This window comes from Lates calcarifer, linkage group LG15 (genome assembly GCF_001640805.2).
Source record: "Lates calcarifer isolate ASB-BC8 linkage group LG15, TLL_Latcal_v3, whole genome shotgun sequence".
Lineage (NCBI taxonomy): Eukaryota > Metazoa > Chordata > Actinopteri > Centropomidae > Lates > Lates calcarifer.
This window is the reverse complement of record NC_066847.1, coordinates 23,128,646-23,150,660: the sequence shown is the minus strand read 5'-3', so window position 1 is coordinate 23,150,660 and position 22,015 is coordinate 23,128,646. Positions and strand designations below refer to the sequence as shown.

General features: G+C 42.7%; 3 protein-coding genes across 8 annotated transcripts; all 3 read right to left on the bottom strand.

Annotated features, from left to right (window-relative positions):
* Positions 1 to 130: 130 nt before the first annotated feature.
* si:ch211-261d7.6 (zinc finger protein 629) lies at positions 131 to 10,469 on the bottom strand. 4 transcript variants are annotated; one of them, XM_018686909.2, is made up of 3 exons: positions 10,087 to 10,469; positions 6,973 to 8,547; positions 131 to 1,926 (listed from the first exon to the last, which is right to left on the bottom strand). In XM_018686909.2, exons 1-3 carry the CDS (start codon positions 10,202 to 10,204, stop codon positions 593 to 595), a joined length of 3,027 nt encoding a protein of 1,008 aa, XP_018542425.1. In that variant the 5' UTR covers positions 10,205 to 10,469; the 3' UTR covers positions 131 to 592. The 4 variants fall into 4 exon arrangements, with proteins under 4 accessions (XP_018542425.1, XP_050931805.1, XP_018542433.1 ...); XM_051075848.1 differs by having other exon boundaries at positions 7,367 to 8,547; XM_018686917.2 differs by lacking the exon at positions 6,973 to 8,547.
* A 1,024-nt stretch (positions 10,470 to 11,493) lies between these two features.
* Positions 11,494 to 17,351, bottom strand: zgc:66448 (uncharacterized protein LOC327401 homolog). 3 transcript variants are annotated; one of them, XM_018686941.2, is made up of 3 exons: positions 16,888 to 17,351; positions 13,379 to 16,611; positions 11,494 to 13,216 (listed from the first exon to the last, which is right to left on the bottom strand). In XM_018686941.2, exons 1-3 carry the CDS (start codon positions 17,276 to 17,278, stop codon positions 13,016 to 13,018), a joined length of 3,825 nt encoding a protein of 1,274 aa, XP_018542457.1. In that variant the 5' UTR covers positions 17,279 to 17,351; the 3' UTR covers positions 11,494 to 13,015. The 3 variants fall into 3 exon arrangements, with proteins under 3 accessions (XP_018542457.1, XP_018542447.1, XP_018542465.1); XM_018686949.2 differs by having other exon boundaries at positions 13,073 to 13,266; XM_018686931.2 differs by having other exon boundaries at positions 11,494 to 16,611.
* A 253-nt stretch (positions 17,352 to 17,604) lies between these two features.
* On the bottom strand, positions 17,605 to 21,506 carry si:ch211-261d7.3 (mediator of RNA polymerase II transcription subunit 12). The gene is made up of 4 exons (XM_018687071.2): positions 21,395 to 21,506; positions 20,346 to 21,088; positions 19,585 to 20,010; positions 17,605 to 19,482 (listed from the first exon to the last, which is right to left on the bottom strand). Exons 2-4 carry the CDS (start codon positions 20,599 to 20,601, stop codon positions 18,563 to 18,565), a joined length of 1,602 nt encoding a protein of 533 aa, XP_018542587.2. The 5' UTR covers positions 20,602 to 21,088; positions 21,395 to 21,506; the 3' UTR covers positions 17,605 to 18,562.
* Positions 21,507 to 22,015: the final 509 nt, after the last annotated feature.

Here is a 22,015-nt window from a genome sequence, read left to right as displayed (position 1 = left end):
ATATCTCCAATGTAATGGTTTTGCGAGTCTACAGGATAGGGTCATAAACTGTGCACACACTGCATTGTGTATAACAGTCCAAAATATAGTCTTTCACCCCTTGCACATGAAGACAAACACTGAAAACATGTTGAATGCATTTCATTTTATTTAGTTTTACAAAAAGAGTGAGGTAGCTTTACTTCAGTTTTACAGTTTGTTCAATTACAATTTATTCCCTTTGGTTTACAACAAGGTTTTGCAACATGTAGTTTTAATCTAATCAGAAATATTCATTATAAACATGCAGTATAATGTCGTAGCACCAGACATGAACTGTTGAGGCTTATTTTATTGTAGATACTCATTATCAGTCTCCCAAAGGATATTTGCCCTTAATGTAGTGTAAAAGTGACAGAGAGTAAAAAGTTGAGTTTCAAAATTCAAAGTATACGAGTTTAATAACAGTAAATGTTAATCCTTTGTTTCTTAGCCCAAGCCATTCATTTGACAGTTTGAAAGGTTAAAAAAATTACTGGGGCAAAAGCTCCAATTGTATCTGCATTACTAGGAGCAGGAAAGGCACCAGAATGAGAATACAAATGATTTCTCATCACTCAATATCATCCTGTGGAAAAGGCAACTCCCCACTGGCATGTTTTATATAATGCAAATGCAGTTCTGCCACATCATCAAAGCCCATATCACATACAAAACACTCCCATTCCCAATATTTATGCTCTCTGTGCATGTGCGTTTCCTGTGACTCACTGCCGTCCAGCTCCTGTCCTGCTTGTGGTTGCACCCTTTCTGTTTTCAGGTCATCAGGTGGATCAGGTCCGGCCGTGCCGGCCCGGTAATGTACAGGCTCTCCACAATCTGACTCGTCAGAACTGGCGTGATCCCCAAATTCAGCATTCTCACATGACTTTTGACTTTCACCTCTCTTCAGACCTTCTTCCTTCAGCTCCTCCATGTCTGCATCCATTTCTGACTCCTCTTGAACACTAGTGAGAACAGGTCGCTTCTTTTTAATCTTTTGCCACCTTGTAAAAAACTTCTTTCTCCCCAGAGGCGTCCCACTGGACCCAACATAAACACGAAGATGCTTTTTTTGGTGTCTAATTAAATTCCCAGAATGGGAAAAGGTCTTCCCGCAGAGTGGGCACTGGTAAGGCTTTGCTCCAGTGTGGGTGTTGTAATGATTCATAAGCTGTGAAGACAACTGGAAACTCTTCTGGCAAATGTCACACTTATGTTGCCTCAGACTGTGATTCTGTAGATGTCTATTGAGTGACACTTCGTCACTGAAGCCTTTGGCACAACTTAAACACCAAAACGGTTTCTCTTTATGGATATCCACGTGTGCCATCCATGATTTTATAGAAGAGAAGTCTTTGTTACACTGCTCACACCTGGGAGGTTTTGTCTTCAATGGTCTGCGAGACCTGTGAACTCTCAGGTGACCAAGTAGCCGTGTTCGCCTGATGAACGACATCCCACACTCTGGACACTCGTACTTATGCAAATTCTGGACACTCTGATTTTTTGCAGGTGAGGACTGGTTTTCATGCATCTTTTGGTGTTTTCTGAAAGAAACCAGGTACGTATAAACCTTCCCACAGACCAAGCATGCATAAACCTCTCTAAGTTTCTTCCCTGAGGCAACTCCAGCACTTTCTGCAAATACTGAGGGGTTTCTTTCCTTCGCGCCACACCAGTCTACAGCACCACCCATGTCTTCGTCTCCGTTTTCGCCTCCATCTTCTCTCCCATGGAGCAGTTCTGCTGCAGGATGTCTGTTGTCTCCCGTCCAAACATCTTCATCCTCCTCCTCTTCCTCCTCCCAATCCGGTTCCAGAGCATGCTGGTGCAGGTGAGTCTTGAAGACTTCCCAGTGTGTAAACTTCTGTCCACAATCCTTACATTCAATGCTGCACGGTTTGCCTACAAAAGAGGTGGAAGAACAAACACTAATTTAGATATTTTATTAGAAATCTTGTCAGTTAATGTCCATTTGAAACTTTATTATGGAGTTTATGAAATGTACGGTACGTAGTGTTCTATGATGTTCCAGCTGACATGTTAAAGTTTAGTAGAACAAGCCTTTTAGTTACTGATAAAGTTACCAATGTTTAATTGCAGCAGGTAAAACAAAACTTACAAGCCTCGAGTCGTGGCTCTTCTCTTCATTCACAGTTGATCAGATCATCTTACCACTAATAAATGCTTTCAATATCAGAGTGCTGCACATTAAAACATTTCTATTAAACACTGATAATCATGTCTGTGAAGCAAGCAGATTATCTGTGACCCATATATGGAGCCTGGACTGTGACACTCAGATAATTATGATACTACTGCTGTTCTGTAGGTTATTTTTTTAAACTGGTGTATTACATTGACAGCTTTAAATGAAGATTTGATGAGCTGGAGCAGGGAAATGTTTGGTATTTTGTTTGTTAATAGCTGCTGATCAATTTCCTGCCAATTAATCATGTCAATTTTTAAAACAACATATGAACTGTGATATGAAATATGATCAGCAAAGACATTAGTATATGGGATAACAGGTCAAAAAGCATTTTAAAAATGTAAATACGTTAAAAGGAATTTTAATTCATTTGTAAGTGTTTTAATTGATTGTTTTTAACTGATCCTAATTAAATATGTCAAAAGTTTAGGTTTTTCTTTTGGCAGCCTTCAGACTCCATGAATATTACTCGCTGTGTATTAAACAGAGCAAATCTTTTCTGTGTGAGAAAATGAACAAGACAAACACTTGTTTTTAAGCTATGTTATGTATCTTTGGTGTGAAAATTATTGTGCTTTCTTATTAACATATGTGATTCACGTCAAGTTCATATTTATGTGTAATACCTTGAGTGTATCATCAAAAAAAGACAACACCTAAGACAAATCAGTCAGAAGACAAGTGTCAACAGGTGGACAGAAATATTAACAAACCAGACTGATGAGTCCACAGACATGCAGAACGACTAAACTGAGGCTGAATTAATCACACAATCCATTAATTCCCCAAAAAACTGATCAATTTATTTTTAACTTTTTAGTTTTTAGTTGTTTTTTTTAGAGACAGCAAGTTAAACAAGTAGTCAAAGGGCATGTTGTTCATCTAAGGAAAAAAGGTTTTCATAAATTAATAAAGCAAAGTAACATCTCTTGTACAATACAAATCATTTTTCCACTAAAGAAGTGGTACAGTAAACTAACTACTATCCCACATGAACATGAGTGCTATTTTAGTTAAAGTAATGAATAATCTTTTCACAACACAGAAATTTAACACTGAAAAGGAAAGAACATAAGAGCTTATAAATCAATTAATGAAAACTGTATTGTAAGTAATGTACAATTACTGCAGAGTCTATTTTATGGTTCTAACTGGCTGTGATGTTCAACATCAGGACATCGCCTATCAATTTACAAGAACAGTGCACATTGTTTCTTATATTTTTTTTTACCTTTCTCTGAAATATTCAAATAGTACCTCATTCAGCCAAAACCTCAGCCGTTTAAAAAGACAGCAGCTAAATTAGTATATATTTGTTGTGCAGAATTGTTTCATTTTCTTCATAAACTTGCAGTAAGTAGTGTGTCGACAGCACTTTTCATTTTTCTGGGAATCTTAAATGCAAGAGGACAGACACATACATGCAGATATTTTTCTAAATCTTTTTGGGGGGTTGGGGGAATATATCTAGTAATGAACTTCAACACTTCAGCCAGTGATCCCCAAAGAGATTAACAAGGTTCAACTGACATTCATGACAGGTCTATTAAAAAAAAAAAAGTCAAATCAACTGGTGGCTGAAAACTATACATTTCTGACAAGTTCATAAAAGGGGTTATTCTTTAACATTTGTAAATATACTAGTCCAGTGTAGAGGGACAGCCTGAGAGCGAGAAAGTCACCTAAGGAACTGTCTTTTTCTTTTTAAATATAAACAAACAATCTCAAATAATATAGCAACAAATAGGGAAAGCAGGTGTCTACTTAGCCTAACAAAAAACTAGCTTAGCACATTTTGCAATCTCTAAAAGAAAATCAAAAATCCACAATCTACAGTGTCTTCATTTCAGTTTGTTTAGTCTAATATGCTCCACGGGCATGTTCAATGTAGTGCTGGTGCAAATCACTTTCTTGACAAAAAGTAGTTCCACATTCGAGGCAAGTAAGGCCATTGGGATCTCCTGATGAGACAGCAGTGGGGGCATCACTGTGCCTTTTGTAATCACGGATACATTCCTGGTGATGATCGATAAGGTCCTGTATTTCACTGAAGGTCCTGGGGCAAATGGAGCAATGATACGAATCATTGTTACAGTGCTGAGTTTTGTGTTTTTGTAATGCAGTCGGTGAAAGAAAGGCTTTGCCACAATGCTGGCACTTATGGCTACTTTGTGAATGGCTGTCTGTGCTGAGCGTCTGTGTAGGTCTGTACAGTGTAGAAGATGGAAAGGACTTCCCCCTGTTGTTGGCAGAAGGGATGTTGAGTTTTAGAGGCTTTGAGGTCATAGCAGCGCTCAGCCTGTAACGTACCTCGTTTGGGAGACGACAGCGGACTTCGTCGTGCCAGGCGAGGTGTTGCTGCAGCTGATTCTCGGTCCAAAAGCCCTGGCAGCACAGAGCACAACAATAAGGCCGGGTCTTTGCCTTGGTCTTATGGGTGCCTAATTGTTCCTCTGTTTGGAACGCTTTCCCACACTTATCACACTTAAAGAGGCATTTGGCTGTATGCTCTAACAGACAGCTGAGTGGTGGGAAAACCTCAGCTGTGGCTTCAGGAGTCTGGATTTCCTGCTTTGACTCCTGCTTGACCTCCGGGCACACTTTCTTATGGTCAAGGAGTGAGCCTGCAGAACTGCACTGTTTCCCACAGTCAAGGCATGAGATGGATTTCACAGGTGGGGGTGTCGATATGATTTTCTTCTTTAATCCACCAACAGGGTTATTTTTCTTTTCAACAAGGTAACTGTTCATCACTGTACTGTTATCTACAGCTGATGAATCTTCTGAATTTCTGACTGCACTGCTCGTGGCAATGGACTCCTTTTTAGTACTCAAAGGAATCTTATTGTTGCCTTTTGTGCTCTTCGAGTGTGCCTGCCATTTGTGGGCACGCAGACCTCTTGCTTTAGCAAAGGTCATAGAGCAGAGGGGACACTGGTGAGCTTTCCCCTTCAGGGTTGATGACATGGACTCATTCCCACTGAGACTGGCACCAACCTGTTCTGGAACCTGTTCTACAGAGACAAGCCCATCTCCATGATAACCTGCAGCCTCCAAAACTTTACCGTGCTCATTTACATAGTGGGCATCAAGAAGCGAACGCTGCACAAATGTCTCATTACATTCAGGACATGAAAACTCTGAATTTTCCAGTGTGCTGCTGCTACTTGCACTTTTGTTGGAGTGAGGCTCTGGCTCAGTTTTGGTTTGACACTGAGTATTAAACATCTGGTGGCGCTGGAGAACGCAATGGTTAAAAAACTGCTTGCCACATACATTGCACTGAAAAGGTCCATCCTCTGTCTTATGGATGCCAGATTTCAAATCATCATCTTTAAGCGAGGACCGCAAAAATTTCTTTTCTTTGTGCCATCGTTTGTGGGAGCCCAGGGCAGAGTTGGACATGAATCGCCTCCCACATTCTGAACAGTGAAACAGCCCTTTACTTTGCTCTTCCTGTTTAGGTTTCTTAAGCATTACTGACATTGCCAGTTTTGCTTTTGCTACAGATTTGTGACCCTCAGCATGAATTCTTTTATGAAAATTCAAAGCTCCAACCACTGAAAAGCTTCTGTCGCACTTTTTGCATTTGTATTTCAAATCTGTTGCACCAGTTTGATCTTCCGTCTTTAACTCCTCACTGTCCATTTCATTCTTTACTTCAGTATTAAGTATTGAGTGCTCAGAGCTTGCCTGCGTACTGATATCCATACTATCTTTGTGTAACTGTAGAGTATTGTTATTTTCTGAGGGTTCTGTCTTACAATCAACTGCTCGACTGTCTCTTTTAATGCAAAGTTTGCGATGAGCCCGCAGTGAGGCCTTGTTGTTGAAATGTGCCAGGCATGTTGCGCATTGGCGATCTTCCAGCACAACACTAGATCTGGGTGATGATGATGGCGAGTGCCCAGTCTCGTACCCGTGGCTTTTCATATGAAACTGAAGCGCTTTGGCCCGTGAAAAAAGCTTCCCGCAGTCAGGACAGCTGTATGTGTTTTTTTTCAACTGCTCCACCTGATGCTGAAAAGACTTGATGGGTGGTGGGAGTAGCTGGTCATTATGCACAACCTGGTGCCTGAGGAGGCTGGAAAAAAGCCGGAACGACCTGTTGCAGAGTTCACATTTATGATTTCCATTTTCATGTTTTCGCATGTGCAACGCCATAATGCCCTTGTGACGAAACTTTCTACCACACACCGGACATGCAACCTTAACACTGGAGCGTGGGTGTCCATTAATAGAGTGCAAAGATCCCACAACACCTTTTCTTAGCCTCAAATCTGCACACTCTGTCTGACTTTGCTTGTGATGGGAGTAAGCTCCTAAAGACCAAAAACCCTTCCCACACTGTTCACAATGATAAATCTTTGGGCCTAGAAGGGTCTTCTTTGGGTTGTATTCTTTCTTGGTGACTGAGATATTCTCGTTCTTTTGTGCAGAGCAGTTTTTCATATGGTTAAACAAGCTAGCTGCATGCAGATAAGACATCATACAATTGGGGCATTGGAATTGTTTTCTTTTGGGATGATGTAACTGATGAGAGACTAAAGCAGACAAACGTGAGAAGCATTTACCACACTCGCTGCAAGTCAAGTTTTTCTTCTCTAATTCCTCTGCCTGGTACAATGCATTGTTGATTGTGTTCTGAGCTTCGTGTTTTTCTATGTGACTGCAGTGTGCTGCATAGCTACTGGCTTCATGTCCACATGTGTCACATGTGTAAATTGCCTCTGACTGACCTTGAGTCTGTTGTCTTCTCTTATGAACGCCGTGCCACATTCTGTGAACGCGCAGCGAGGAAGCACTAGAAAACCAACGGTAACACTCTGGACAATCAAATCTTTCCCCTGTGGTTTTACTCTCGGCTTTCCTTGCTATCAGTGCACACTGCTCGTCAGCCTGCTCAAAGTCAATCTGTACAATTTTCAAGTCCATCTCTGGTTTGGAAACAAGACTACTGGGAGAAACTTCAGTGTCACCATCATCTCTTATTTCCTGATCTGATTCACACAGCAGCTCAAGATCAGGGTTCAGGTCTTGGACAGGCTCATCCTCAGATTCACTTGCACTGATCACCTGAACATTAAAGTCCCCAGGTTCATAACTCTCCACATCTTCATCCATATCACTTACTTGTGAGTCTTCTTCAGTAATACTGGTAGGAACCACCCCCACTGATTCCACCTTTTCCTGCAAGTACTCAGTCTCTTTTCTTTCACTTTCCAAACTTTTTTGTTGAGGTAGCAGAGAGGTGCGCATCTGCGCCTCCTTCTCTGTCTCTCTGAAAACATCTGTATGATGAAGCTGATGGGAGTGAAGTGCTGAAGCCCTGGAAAACTTTAGTCCGCAATCCTTACATTCAAATGCTTTCTTCTGCAGCTGACAAACTTGATGGAGAAACGATTTTGCTGGGGTCTCGTCACTGTGCGCCGTGCGCTGATGCCTATAGTAGAACGTTAGTGTCATAAATACTTTTCCACATTCTTCACATGGGAACCTTTTCGCAGAGTCATCTGAGTGATTAGCATGCCATCGCTGATGGTTGAAGAGAGCAATGTGGCCACTGAAAGACTTATTACACTCACTGCAGTAAAACTCGCTGCAGCTTTTCTTTGGTTTTTCTTTCATTTCTTCTGGAGAGCACTGACTGTTGCGGCTGAATCGCTGATGTGTTTTCAGGCGCAACAAAGCAGAAAAGGCTTTACCACATGAACACTTAAAAAGTTTTTCAGTATCATCCGCCTGATTTTCACTGGGCTTGGCTTCAACTACTGACTCCTCAGTATGAAATGAGTCTCCTGAACTCTTGTTTCGTGACTTGACTAACTTTTCCTCATGACAACGACGGTGTGCATCCAGAGCTGAAGCACGAGAGTAATTCCGCCCGCAAGACTCGCACTGAAATGACTTTTTTTTCAAATGTTCGAGGTCATGAAAAACAGATTTCGAGGCTTGTCTGTGTGAGCGCTGATGGTTGAGAAAGTGTCCAATCACACCGTAACTTTTCCCACAGTCCAGACATTCGTAAGTGTGCTGCTTTGTTATCCCAGAATTCATTTGACTACCAGATGCCCTTTGGGAGGTTTGACCATGGTTTGTCTCCATGTGCAAATGGAATTCACTTAGTTCAATAAATGAGAGTGAACATAAAGTACAAAATTTAGCTGTTTCATTGTCCTTTTCTGCATCATGTAAACCATCCACATGGTCATCTAAATACACATTTTCTTGTAGGTGCTGATGGCGATGCTCCAAGTAGGCTGCCTCCTCTCTGAAGGCTTCTCCACAATCCTGACAGCAGAAAACCCCAACCCCTAGAAACAGAAAGGGGAAAATAGGAGGTCAAAGCCACTCCTGTTTCCAAAGAAAGAAGGACAGAAAAAAAACACAAAACACATGTGGAAATAATGTCTTTATTTTAAATGTGATGTGTGTTTACAGTATAATAAAAGAAATGAAGGATTTCCAATTGAATTGCTTGCAATTATATTATAGAAATAGAACACTGACCTTAAAAAAATAAAACAGTGTCATTACAAAGGTGCTATTAAATACAGTGTTCAAGCCAAATGACCTTCGTGAAGTTCAATCATTCAGTTATTCAATGGGATTGTTGTCGAAAGTTACCAAATCACCTCATTGCAAGAGACTGTGTTGCTGCACCATAGCCTTATGAAAGAAACACACTGATTTCCTTCTGTGCAAACCTGATGCTACATTCAAAGGGCCACATTAAAGAATTTCTTATTGACAGAAGGGCATAGTGATGACCTGCTCCTACAGAACGGTTGCATTTTGTCTGGGGTTACAACAGGAAGGAGAAAAGGAAAAGACAAGTACAGAATAAGCAAAAAAAAAAAAAAAGACATTTGAGGGTATTTAGCTCTTATAGAGAAGGCGCTTACACCTTAGGTTATAATTGGTCATTACTATTTACTAAAAATACTCACTAAAAATCTTACATTTTCAATCATGATCAACAGGTATTTATTTTAAACCACATACCATCCATTACAATTTAAAATGTTGTTTAAAATGTAAAGAAGAAAGTAGTATTTTGTGCACAAGCGCCTGAATATATTATGAGCTACATTACCAATTCTGAGTTTGTTTCTTTTAGTCAGTATCACGGTCTGGGTCAGGAACACTGTTAGTGAAGCTTAACAAAAAATGAAAGTGCACATAGATCTGATATTCAAGATAAGGCTTGTTTGGTTGTCAAAGAATGGCGACAGTTAGTGCCTGTGAGCAGGAGCAATACTTTAGGCACAGTGGAAAAGAACGCTGTGCTTATACTCAACAAATTTAATAAAATTTCCTGAATGGCTCCGAAAATACTAATAATTGCTAGTCACCATTTCATCTGTATGGTTTCCTCAGCTTGGCCCGGTCACATGATAAATACTGATCGGACTGCGGTTATAGAATTTTTGTCAACATTACATGACTATTGTGCTAGTAATTAATTTGTTACTGCAAACAAGCTCATGTGACAACTCCGAAATATCATACTTAAAAGCAAACGTGTTTAATAAAATTCAGACACATGTACCGCCAACACTTAATCTGTTTCCATATGGTTGATATCCTCTTTGTCTAGGATTGTTGCAGGGTTTGCTCGATTTACAACAGAGCACTGGTGAACATGAAATTGCCTAAAAAACAAACTGCAGTGGATACGCACCAATGCAAATGAATGCAACTTTGTGTTTTGTATTAGCCCTAAAAACAGCTGTTTTTCGACAGATAACATACTTTCGTATTTCTACGCTTAAGCTGGTGTAGGAAGTAACTAAGCCTGAGCATGCGTGCTAACAACGTTAGCGTTTAACTTACGGCTGCTACATACTTACTGTCGTTTACTGTGTCCTCAGCCGATGGACTGACGTCGTTTCCCGATGCTCTGTGTCCACCGAGGGGTTTGTTTGTAGCCCCGTCCTCTGTGATCGCCGCGGCATCAGCTCCGTCCATCTTGGTGTGGCTCTTTGCTAGTGCTAGCTCTCTCCAGCTAGTGCTCGTTAGCTCCACAGCGCCACAGCTGTTTTATATATCCTTCTCCTTACCCGGGCAAAGCCTGGCTGAAAATGGATGGAGACGATCTGTGTGATAATATATGTCGTTTCCATTTAACAGAGCAGCATCTTGCTTTGTTTTTACCAAAGCGAGTGACGATGAACGGCACGGATAGCCGTATAGCACACACACCTGCACTGTGTGGCTCTGCACCCGTCGGCGGAAGTAGATTCTTCTTCGTCTGTTTTGATTCCTCCGAACGAGACTGTGGAGCTGCAGTGATTTGCTCTCAACATAAACTCTGGTATTATTATCAGAGTAATAACACGATTAAACAGGTTAAGCAGCTTGTCAAGGGCTCAGCGCAAATTTAAAAACTGCTATTCTGTTTCAGTTTAGATAATTCGTGATATTTACATACAGTTACAGTTACAGTTAAATTATTATTTCCTACTAAAATTTGCATTAATTGTAACACAGCAATAACATGTTTTAACTTCATGCTATTTTATACTTTATTGCACTAAGAGCTTCACTTTTCAGATTTTTACATAAAACATAAGAATATAAAATGCATCGTAAAATATTTAACTACCCACCAATAGTACATGAAATGGTTAAAATTACTTCCAGCCAACTACTTAATACATCAGCAATAATAATCACCTATGGCCATTTTTCTGCATTGAGTAATTTTATCTTTAATACTTACTAATTAATCTAAATACTTCATGTGCTTTTACTTAACTAAGGTTTTCAAAGCAAAATGGACTGTATTTTCACTATCTCACTTCCCCCATCACTACTAAACACCAGTGAAATACAGTACATGTAGCAAATTTTTATTGAGTGTGATGAGAATAATTTAGTTAAGCAGGATCTGTATGGGAGATTTTAGTTAATTATTTTTTCTCAATTAACCAGATTAATGATAGTGACCTTTTGCTAAGCATTTTGTGTTCTTTTTCCAAGCAGGCAAAACTTCATACAGAATGCTGAAATTTTACAGTTTGCCTAAATCTGTCTTTAATTTTCCACAGCCAAATTCAATACTAAGACTTCACACTTGCAGGTATACCCCCACTACTGTTGATTAAATAAAGCTTTTCATAAATCAAATGTAAAAGAAGTTCATCCTTTAAAATATCAAAACCTCACCCTTTTGTACAAATGATTCATCTGTAATGCCAATGCTTAAATGTTGAAAGTTAATCATTAAGTGTACAAAACAAGTATAGCACAACACATTATAATCAAAGGCAAGTTTTATTTAATCCAATATGTAGACATCATGGGAAATTTCTATTCCTTTCCATGCTAAAACAGTGGATAGAGGTAGAAGGGCACGTTTTTACATCTTAAGACGCTGAATCTTAAAACGCACAGGAACGGTTCTTCTTTTTTTCAGCAAATGGACCTTGTGTTTATTTTACAGTAGTAATGATGATTTTCAGTCACTTATTGGGCCACCAAAGCTACTCAAATGCCCATTTTGTAACAGAGGAGATGGGATTCTGTACTCATCTAAATCTACGGTTGCGGAATGAAATCATTCATTATTCACAAATAATACATTGAACTGTACTCAAAAGTGGACTTCATTTTTTATAAACATGGGTACATTCCAATCTGAAATAGTAATTCTGGTACGAGATACACATTACATGGCACTCATCAGTTTATAGTAGGTGCTAAGCACCGCCAACCAGAATCAGTTTGAGCTATCACGTGTTAACAGTCATAACACACTGCCACAAATTAGCTGAAATTGACTGGGCTGATTTGAGCGAAACACATTTTACATTTTATTTGACAACAGCATCAGAAGTTTTGAACTGAGTAATGACACTACCCCTTTCCAATAATAACCCAAGAGTTACACTTCTTACTGTGAAACGACCATAAATGTAACTGTCACATTTTGGATTTCAGATACTTTTGCTCTGACCAAATTATCATCATAAGAACTACTTTAGAGATAATAGGACCCAGCCAGTGGCCCTGTGAATACAAGTGCTTCCTAAAAGGATAATACTGTGTGCAGTCATCTTTTCATTGTATATTCTGACACATGTCATCTGTGAGCACAACAGTCCTGCCCGCCCCACCCCGCGCCTCAAAAGCAAAAACTTACATTTCTTTACAGTATCTTAGAAAGAGTTCCTCTGTGTTTTGGGAGTGAGGTCACATTGTTGAGTCTACCTTAAGCACAAACTAGGCCTAGAATACCAAGACAGCAGACATGCAGACTGTACTCATAAAAGGCACACAGTATACTGTACATGAAGAAACACAGTTCAAATGGTTCAGGACATATGATCAGAACTATAAAAGTACTAATATTATCTAAATCTAAATGTCATTGGCAATAAATGAAATGTAGACCACAGAACCTCATTAATCTGCAGCCCTCAGAAGTTATTTATCACCAGGTAAGTATTTGGAGAACTTAAATGCATTTTCTTTTTTTTTTAAAAAAAACAGTGAAACAAATTTTATGGCACGTGTATACACCTTATACCTTCTACTTCAAACAACTCACTGTGCAGTCTAATTTGGAGCTGAATGATTTTAAATAAAACGTGAATCAAGTGTGTGGACTAAATCAAGTTTCAATTAAATCCTGTTGTTTCTAATGCCCATCCACTCAGCTGGTCAACTGCACAACTGGGGATCAAATAAATGAGGTTCCATTGAATAAAAATTATATATTTATATATTTATATATATAAAAAAACATAACTAAGTCTTGTTGCTAGTGTAGAAATGTCAGATCTCTCCTTGTGCATGTTGCAAGTAATGCATTTGTAGATCCAGCTCTCGAGGGAGAGAGCATCCGCATATCATGCACTGGAGGAGTCGTTCTGGAGCAAAAGGCAAACGGGGGCCGAGTTTGTGAGGTTCTGTCCGCGGGGCAAGCTGAGGTAGGGGCAGGGTCTGTGGCATGTGTGGCCTCTCGCTCATCACTGCCTGTGGTGTGAAAAAAATATTTGGGTGTGGAGGTCTCGGAAGTGCACCAACTGCAACAGAGTGAAGAGGGTGAGGGCCTGGCAAAGCAAGAGGAGGGAGTGGAGCAAGTGGAGGTGAGAAAAAAGGAGAAGGCTGATTTATGATTATCTGAGTGCCCGTTACCATTGGTTGTTGCTGCAGCTCCTGTCCATTCCCTGGTTTGAGTTGCCCGGTGAGCAGCGTTTGAGGACCCACAGGATTACTTTGGAAGCCCCATACTGGTGTTCCCATCCCCTGCCCAAAACGATGAGGCTCGTATTGAATGGAGATGGGAACCTTCTGTGTCGCTGTCTGACTTTGTACATTGGCCCAGCCAGATGACACCTGCTTTTGCTGCAGCTGAAAATCTTGGTTATTTACTAATTTCTCAGGGGAGTTTATAGTCTTTGGAATTCCTGGTGGTGTCTGTATGTCCCACAAGGTGCTACCTACCCCGAGAGAAACAGGAGTTGAAATTGGCATAGCACTGCTTTGGTCTATTTGAGCTGAGGTGGATGCACCTGCTAAGCCTGAAGCCCACTGCTTCTGCGGCTCACAGCCGTTCCACGGCTTCTCTGGCTGGCTAACAGTCGATGGTATTACTTGAGGATTACTCATGTCCCACACCCTATTGTCCTCTTTTTTAGGAGGTGTGGATGGCTCCTTCTGTGTTGACACCGGGGCACCCGGCCATCTTGGCAGCTGAAGCTCTTGACCGAGCTTATTTGGAGAGCTCCGCGAATTTGCAAGTGGAGTGGGTCTGACGCTCCACAGAGCTGCCCCATCAATGTAAGAGGAAGGAAGAGAAAAATCGTGTTGCAGGGAACTTGTGGAAGCTAGCACCGTGGATGTGGGTGTGTTACTCCAAGTGACAGGCTTGAGCTGCCTGTGCTGCTCCATCTCACTCACTGTTAATGGGCTGGATTTTTTTGGCACAGATGCCGGGTGGGAGCTGACAATAGAAGCTCCGCTCTCTTTCATATGTGATGACTCTAGACTCTGAGCAGATGTGGGGCCTGACTGAGTTATCAAGGGGCTATCCACCCAGCCTGAACTTTTCTGATGCTGCTGCTGTAGTCCTGGGTGTGGGGAGCTGTCAAACTGTGCCTGCTGTGGAGCTGTGTGCTGCTGCTGCTGCTGCTGTGACGACGGGACAGGCATTACTTCCCCGCCGTCCACCTTCCACTGCACTGGTTGTGGGTGTAGGTCGGAAATCCATGGCTCCTTCTGCTGTCTGTTTTGTAGATCCATGCGAGACGAGAGCATGGAAGACTGAGTCTGCACTGCCCTTCTGTGCAACTCAGCATCTCTTAGCACAGAAACTGGAAATGGAGATGGCTGCGAGTTAACCATCCCGGAGCCTCCTAATGGTCTAGACCAGCCCCAAAGGAGCCTCCCTCCTCTCCTCCCCCTGCTACCCCTGCCTCTCATCCTAGCACCAATTGGGAAAGAATTATATGGGCTGAAACCTTGGCGCTTGCGAGCGTGAATTTTCTGGTGCACCAGCAGGCTGCTAAACCAGGAAAAGGTTTTGTGACACTCATCGCAACGGTGAGGTCTCTCTCCCGTGTGTGTGTTCATGTGATCACGGAGAAGATAGGCCAACCCAAAGCTCTTGTCACACAGGTCACACTTGTGAGGTTTGTCACCATTGTGTGACAGCATATGGTGCTGCAGCTGGGTCTCGTCGCTGTAGCCTTTGCGGCAGCTGGTGCAGCGGAATGGTTTCTCCTGATGCAGCTTTTGATGTGTTTTCATGTTCTGCAGGAAGGCAAAGTCCTTCCCACAGTCAGGACATTTGTATGGCTTCTTGCCTGTGTGAATGATGAGATGCTGCTGTAAGTAGCTACTGAATCTAAAGCCCTTGCCACAGACTTTGCACTGATAAGGCTTGTCCTTGGAATGTATGCGCATATGAAGCTCTAACACTGAGCGATGGCGGAAAGTTTTCCCACATTCAGAACACTTGTACGACTTAATACTGATGCTATCGTTTCTCCATTTCCCCTGCACATTATCACTGCTTAATGAATTCAATTGTTTTTTAGGCAGTTCTGCCGCCTTTTCTAAATATTGTGCTACAGACTTGTGGACACTTACCAGATGTATATTTAAACTGGCTTCATCACGATAAACACATGGGCAGTGTGGACAGGTGTGTCCTTTTTCCCAGTACTTGTTAATCTCCCTTGGGGGTCTGGGCGTTCTCTCCAACGTCTCATACTCTGCCTCGTGAATTAGCATGTGGGCTCTCAGGTTAGCTGGTGCAGAGTAAGTCTGGGGACAAAGGGGGCATTTGAAGGTTCGTTTTGGTTCCTCGCTCTGGTGCGCGTTCTCTTTTCCCAGCCCTCTAACTGCCTCCTGTGCAGGCAATGGGGCCTGTTTGCAGGGCTGCTCACTAGAGGAGTTGGTTTCACGCAGTCTATGCTGGCGGCAGTGTGCCTTCATGTTCTGGGCAAAGGCAAATTTTTTACCACATTCGGGGCAGCGGAAGGGCTTCTGGCCTGTGTGAAGATACTGATGCTGATGGAGGAGGCTGCTGTACTTGAAGGTCTTACCGCAGATGTTGCACAGGTGAGAGCGTGCGCTGTCCGTGTGTTTGCGACGGTGGTCTTCCATGACGGAGTAGTGTTTGAAAACCATGCCGCACTCCGGGCATTCGTAGGGCTTGAGGGCGGTGTGACATCGCTGGTGAAAGCGCAGAGCGATGGTGTTTGGGAAGGTTTGATTGCACTCTGGGCAGGTAAACATACTCTCCTGGGAGTGGGTCATCATGTGCTTTGTGACAGACACCTTGAACTGGAACTCTTGGCGGCACAGGGGGCAGTGGTAAGGCTTTTCGACTGTATTGCTGCAGTTGTGGTCCCTCAGCTTATCCACTGCAGAGAAGATCCTCCCACATTCTGCACATTCAAAACTACCCTCCTCCTTTGTTTGCACCTCCTTCTTTGGAGTAACAAGTTGCTCCTCCTTCTCTTTATGTTCATTTCTGTGTTTAATGAGGCTGCTGCGGTGCTGAAAGCTAAGGCCGCATTCTTTACAGGTGAGAGGCATGAGCTCATCCTCGTGTGCGTGAAAGTGGCGGTGGAGGTTGAATGTCTCGCGGCGAGTGAACCTCTTCCCACACTCCTTGCACACCAAGCGGCACTTTTTTGGCTTAACTGCCAAATCAGCACCCTCCCCTCGGTCTGCCTCCTCATCATATTCAACCACATCCTCTATCCTGTCGACATCTCCCACTGGCTCCTCACCAAGGACCTTCTCAGTGCTCCTCTTATCAGTATCCTTGTGGAGCTCCTTTGCATCAGCGGTAATGTTATCATCAACATGTGTTCCCTGCTGTTCTTGTTCAGCACTCTCAGTTACATTATTGAGGTCTGGAAGAAGAAAAAAAAGCACAGCACAAAAATAACTTAGCAAACAACAAACAACCAATCTGCTGATAGCCAAACAAACATGCAACTACCACAGCTATCCACACTGAGCCCAGATAACAGTCTTCAGGGCAGGATGCTAGCTTTGTTTTGTTATGGTAAATAACGTTAGCTGAGTTGACAGAGCACAGGGTGTAGTGGACCTTTAGTGAGAGCTACAGCCCAGGTTAGCCTGGAAGCTAAAGCTAATACTAAAATACATTAACAACGTTAGCATACCACACTTGTCTTTTTCCTCCTTGTGTGTGTTCGCCTCTTCATCGTCGTCTTCAGTTTCGGACCAGTCGAAAGCCCGCTGGTCGCTGCCAGCCGCCTCGGCCATTTTTTCAGCCGACGTTAGGTCCTCCGGTGAATTACATGTCGTTTTGTCGGCTCCAGCACCGGACTCGACACTAACCTCAGAATGGCTGGCAACACAGACACCGTCTTTGCCAACAGTGGCTCTCCGCTCATCGTCGGGGCTCTCCGTGGTTTTCTTACATGTTGTTTCGTCTCTCTGATTTGAGCCGCATCCCGACTCCACCGCCTCGGTCTTCTCCCCAGATGTTTCCACCTCCTCCGCAGGGGATTTCTGTCGTTTTGGAGTCTCCGATGGGTCTACGGCGGCCATGTTTCACCCATGCACCCCCTTGTCCAGAGCACACAAGGATCATGCTACCCAGCCTCAACAAGGAATGATATTTCCGGTCGAAACTTTCAAAATAAAACAATCACAACCGACAACCAGATGTAATTCATCATGTTAGAAAATATAACTCGAAGCCTTAAATGATAAATTTCCCTTTCTACTGCTGCTGCGACTTTGTTGTTCAACATACCAAATGGTCTCTTCACAACTTAATTATTTCAACATAAATAAACTTTTTCAACATAACCGTTAACAATACATCAACTTTTTTATACGCTATGTAACAAATCCACAAGTGATCTGCTGGATTTATTTGCAGTCCACGTCTGACTTTTATTAAAGTTTAGTTACATTTCATCGGAACAGTAGCTATCTACAAAATATAGCGTGTGCAAAACTACTTAGATGATGGCCATATGCTGTTTCTTAGCAACTATCTACAAACACATCCATCATACAGCATGCAAGATAATAATAAATAGCCCCTACATACTTATGTATGCTTTTAAATTCCACCAGAAACATATGAATCAAAGTCTGAAGCCTATTGTGAGGTTTATGTCTGATGTTTTCTGTCTTTTTTGTTTGTTTTGTCACCAAAACACCAAAATTTTTTTAAATGTAACATTTTTGTCCCAAAACGCACTGAACAGAACACAGTCTAACTTTATTGTCCAACCAAAGTTGGAAAAGTATGTACCATGAAATTGTTCTTTAAAAAAGCACAAGCATACATTAGCAGGTAATTACATTAGCTGTATAACTACAATATACTGTATGGTAACAACTGCAGATTACAAGTACTTTATGACGATGTAGTTAGTATATCAGGAGAATTGAAACAGTACTGAACTAGTAAGAGCTTCATAAGCTTTGCAGCTCTGCTGTATATCATGTACAGTGACATGCATATTAAACATCAGCACCTACAGTATGTTGTTGTCTGGGTATTGAATGTCTCATGAATGAAGTTGTCACCCCATAGAGCAAACTGTTTCTTACAAAGTCCTCTAGCACGATATTGTATGTATGTCTGAGGAAACAAGCTAATGTTAAGGCCACCCCATTATCTCATATTCAGTCCTCTTCAAAGACAAACTTAAGTGTGAGATGAATCACTGGTTTGGAGTGAGAAGTAAAACTCCAAACAGCTCAGTTTATTTTTTACAGAAATACTGTCATTAGAAAAAGAGCATAATTTCTTGTCACATTTTGAAACTCCAAATATGCATAATGCACACATTGATTTTTTTAAGTACTTTCTCCTCAGCGCCGTCTTCTACGCCTGTGATCAACAGCTCTTCCTCGCCGTGGCCTCTGCACACTTCCATTTGTGTCTGTGGGTGGATCAGAGGGAAAAGTGCCATGTGTTTCAGGGGATGATGGCGTGGGTGCCACTGTTACACCTGACTGATTATTCGGATGCGTAGCGGCCTGCGGCTGCTGCTGTAGTTGTGTTTGATGCTGTTGTGACTGTTGTTGTACAACATGTGACTGCTGCTGATGCTGTAGCTGTGACTGCTGTGGTGTCTCAATCCGCTGCTGTTGTTGTTGTTGTTGTTGTTGTTGTTGCTGCTGCTGCTGTTGTTGCTCTATGTGTTGCAGCTGCTGCAGAGCTGGCTGTGGGTGTAAGTGCTGTTGAGATGTTTGTGATTGATGCGCTTGTTGTACACGATGTTGCTGCGGCTGTGGTGGTTGCTGGGCCTCAAGCACTCCTAACAGCCTTTGTAAGAGGACATTGTTTTGTTGTAGACTGACTGCTAATGCCTCTTGCGAAGCAACAAGTGTTCTCATGTCCTGTCTGAAACCTTCCCCAAACTCCCGCAGACTCTTTTCTACCCGATTCCCCAGTTGAATTGCTGCTTCTCCTAACCCTCGCAGCTCATCTTCAAGCCAGGAGCTGCGTGGAGGGGCTTCAAGAGGACCCTGCTGTGCTCCAAGCGATGGCTGAGGACTGCTGGGCTGAGGGCTGCCATTAAGGAAGGGAGCACTGTAGAGTGGGGACGGAGGCAGCCATCGTTCTGATGGAGGGGGTGGTCCAATGCCCAGACCTAGTCCTAATCCCAATTTATCCTCCATGCTGTTTTCTACTGGTTCACACTCAGGTTCTCCCATGTCTCTCTCACGCTCAGGATTGTCCTCGTCTTTCTCCAAACCATCTCTCTCTGATCCCTCCACTCCAACACCTGCAAGAAAAATTGTAAATGGACATAACCACAGTAGATATTAGTTGCATCTACAGATTCTACAAAGAAATGCAGCTGATTATTTGATCAACTTATTTTTACCTGTATCAGAATCGGGGAAACATGGAAAGCTGGGCTTTGGTCGGGTGTTTTGCTTTTGTCTGGCTTGTTGAAGCCTGGGGCTTGGCTGGGAAGGACGCCCAAGCATTGAGGCCCCTCTGCTGGATGGTAGGTAACAGCTGCGGTGGCGGGCATCTGCCAGCCTGCCGCCATTGCGCCTCTTTAGGTCGTCCCAGCGCTTCTTCACCTCCCGAAGGGTACGTGGGACTCTGGACACAGCGTTGACTCTCTCTAGGATTCCTGCCCAGATGCGCTCTCTCTCCCGCCGCCGGAGCCTCCCCGCAGGACCGAAGAGCTCTCCTTCACACCGGGTGACTTCTGACACCAACACCTCCAGCTCTGCTCCACTGAAGCGACTTTTTCTTTTACCTGCACCACCAGCAGCCAGTGCAGCCGACATAGCTCTGTCTGTAGAGAGAAAGGTGAGAGGACAACCCAAAAGGGAGTGGAAAAATATCAAGTGAAGCTAAATATACTGTGTGAGGCAGACAAATGTGTCAGTCTCCTTTTTTTTTTACTGTGTTGAGCCAATATATATATATATATATATGTTGATAATGGAGCAAATGTTCTCTTAGCGAAACAAAATGTTGCATTTCTGGAAAAAAAGAAATAATTCCATAAGTGTACATATTTCCCACACTATTTCCATTAGGATCCACATGCTCTGCAGAAGTTTACAAATACACAAGGAAATGGCTGATCCTGTTTCCCATAATGCTCTTAATCTCATTCAGGCTTACTTTGTTCGATGGACAAGAGGTCGTCTGAGGACATGCCGGGTGCCATGATGTTTGGATGCACCACTACCACGTTGAAGGGGAGCCCCCCGGGCAATCCACTGTTTTGGTCGCAGCTGCCTTCCGAGTCCTCATCCTCCCTGGGGAAGCCGTTTTCTGAGGCTCCCCCTCCAAAGGGTCCCTCCGGAGACTCCACTTTGATGTGCATGGGAGGTGATTGCTCGTACAGCAGCCCCCCCTCCTCGTAGTACTCAGTCATCGGTCAGACCTGATTTACAGCAGAACTGACTGGCGGGCCAATTCTGATTCTGACAGCTGCCTCCCCATCAACACGAGTTCAAGGTATAACTGAGCCTACTGCTAAAGACATTACTACTCTTCAGTATACTGCATCAGATAATAATGAGCTGCCACACACACTATGGGGTGATTTCTTAAGAAATATAGAGTTGAAATATCTTTAAGTGCTATTTTTTTAACACTATTCTTCACATTAATCAAGTCATTGCTGCAGCTCAGTGAGAGATTCAGTCATGTTGTGTATGTTTAGAGCATGAAGTCCACAGACTTTTCTGGCTGACGGCAGCAACCTAAATCCATTTCTGTCATTTTCACGCATATTGATATGTTACTGAAGACATCTCTATACTGTGTAAGAAACATCTGGAGCAGGCTGACAGCTACATCTGAACGTCCAGCTGTTTGACAGTGAGAAGCATCACCCAGGCAGAGAATCGCTTCCAGAGCTGAAATACAACAACAAAACATAACACTGCTTACAACTGCGTAGCATTTTCAATTAGCCACGTTCCTATTTCTCAGTGAGGCTGACTTCTGGATTCTGTCGCATCGATGCGCATTTTTTTCTGCACCACATCCGCAATGGTTGCGCATTCCGCATACATTAGGCGCTGATCTTGCAATGGAGCTAGCTGTTAGCTAACGGCTAACCACAGCTCCAGGTAAAGCAGCAGCTTTAGCTGAACCGCCAGCGGCAGCCAAGCGGAAATGAGGAGAAAGCTGACGCTGTTCTTTGTGTGTGTGTTTCTTACCTCATGATAACGGCACATGGGAGGCAAAACAAAACCAAAACACAATCGGTGCAGCTGTTAGCTCAGCAGCCGATACACAAACCCAGCGCGGTCGCTTTCTGATGACGTCACCGAGGGGTTTTATGTCCCGGACCAATCACAGTTCGGAGATGTTGAACAGATGGACCTCGGTTTCATTTGTACTGGTCATGTACTTTTCTCTAATTTCCTGGAAAGGAGCTAATATGTGCTGTAAATTCAAAGAAAGGGCCCCGGGAGGATCAGAGTCATTTCGTCCTAATTATAGGGAAATGGAGACTCTGTTTAACTGCGACACAGCTGATTAATTAACTCCAATTAAAACCTAGAGAGCCAAAGCATATCAGCTGAACGTGCAAAAACATTATTAAATACATTTATGTAGAGGCAGTTCAGCATATAGAGAATGAAGTCTCTTAATGATGAATTTATATTTGATTGAATTTACATGGAGCTCTTCTTTTCACCAAACTCAAATAACAGTTTTGATCTCCCCTATAATCCATACCGTTTTATATGATGACTCACACAAAACTTTCTAGGACAATGTACCCAAGATTAAGATAGTAAATCATCTGAGTTTAGAACTACAGTTATTACTGA

Coding starts and splice junctions, on each gene's coding strand:
- si:ch211-261d7.6 (XM_018686897.2), bottom strand. CDS start 10,204: ATGGACGGAGCTGATGCCGCGGCGATCACAGAGGACGGGGCTACAAAC. Junction 8,548..10,086: donor TGAGGACACAGTAAACGACA/GTAAGTATGTAG, acceptor TTCTGTTTCTAG/GGGTTGGGGTTTTCTGCTGT.
- si:ch211-261d7.3 (XM_018687071.2), bottom strand. CDS start 20,601: ATGACTGAGTACTACGAGGAGGGGGGGCTGCTGTACGAGCAATCACCT. Junction 20,011..20,345: donor CCTCTTGTCCATCGAACAAA/GTAAGCCTGAAT, acceptor TTCTCTCTACAG/ACAGAGCTATGTCGGCTGCA. Junction 19,483..19,584: donor TTTCCCCGATTCTGATACAG/GTAAAAATAAGT, acceptor TTTTTCTTGCAG/GTGTTGGAGTGGAGGGATCA.
- zgc:66448 (XM_018686931.2), bottom strand. CDS start 17,278: ATGGCCGCCGTAGACCCATCGGAGACTCCAAAACGACAGAAATCCCCT. Junction 16,612..16,887: donor GGAGGAAAAAGACAAGTGTG/GTATGCTAACGT, acceptor TTCTTCTTCCAG/ACCTCAATAATGTAACTGAG.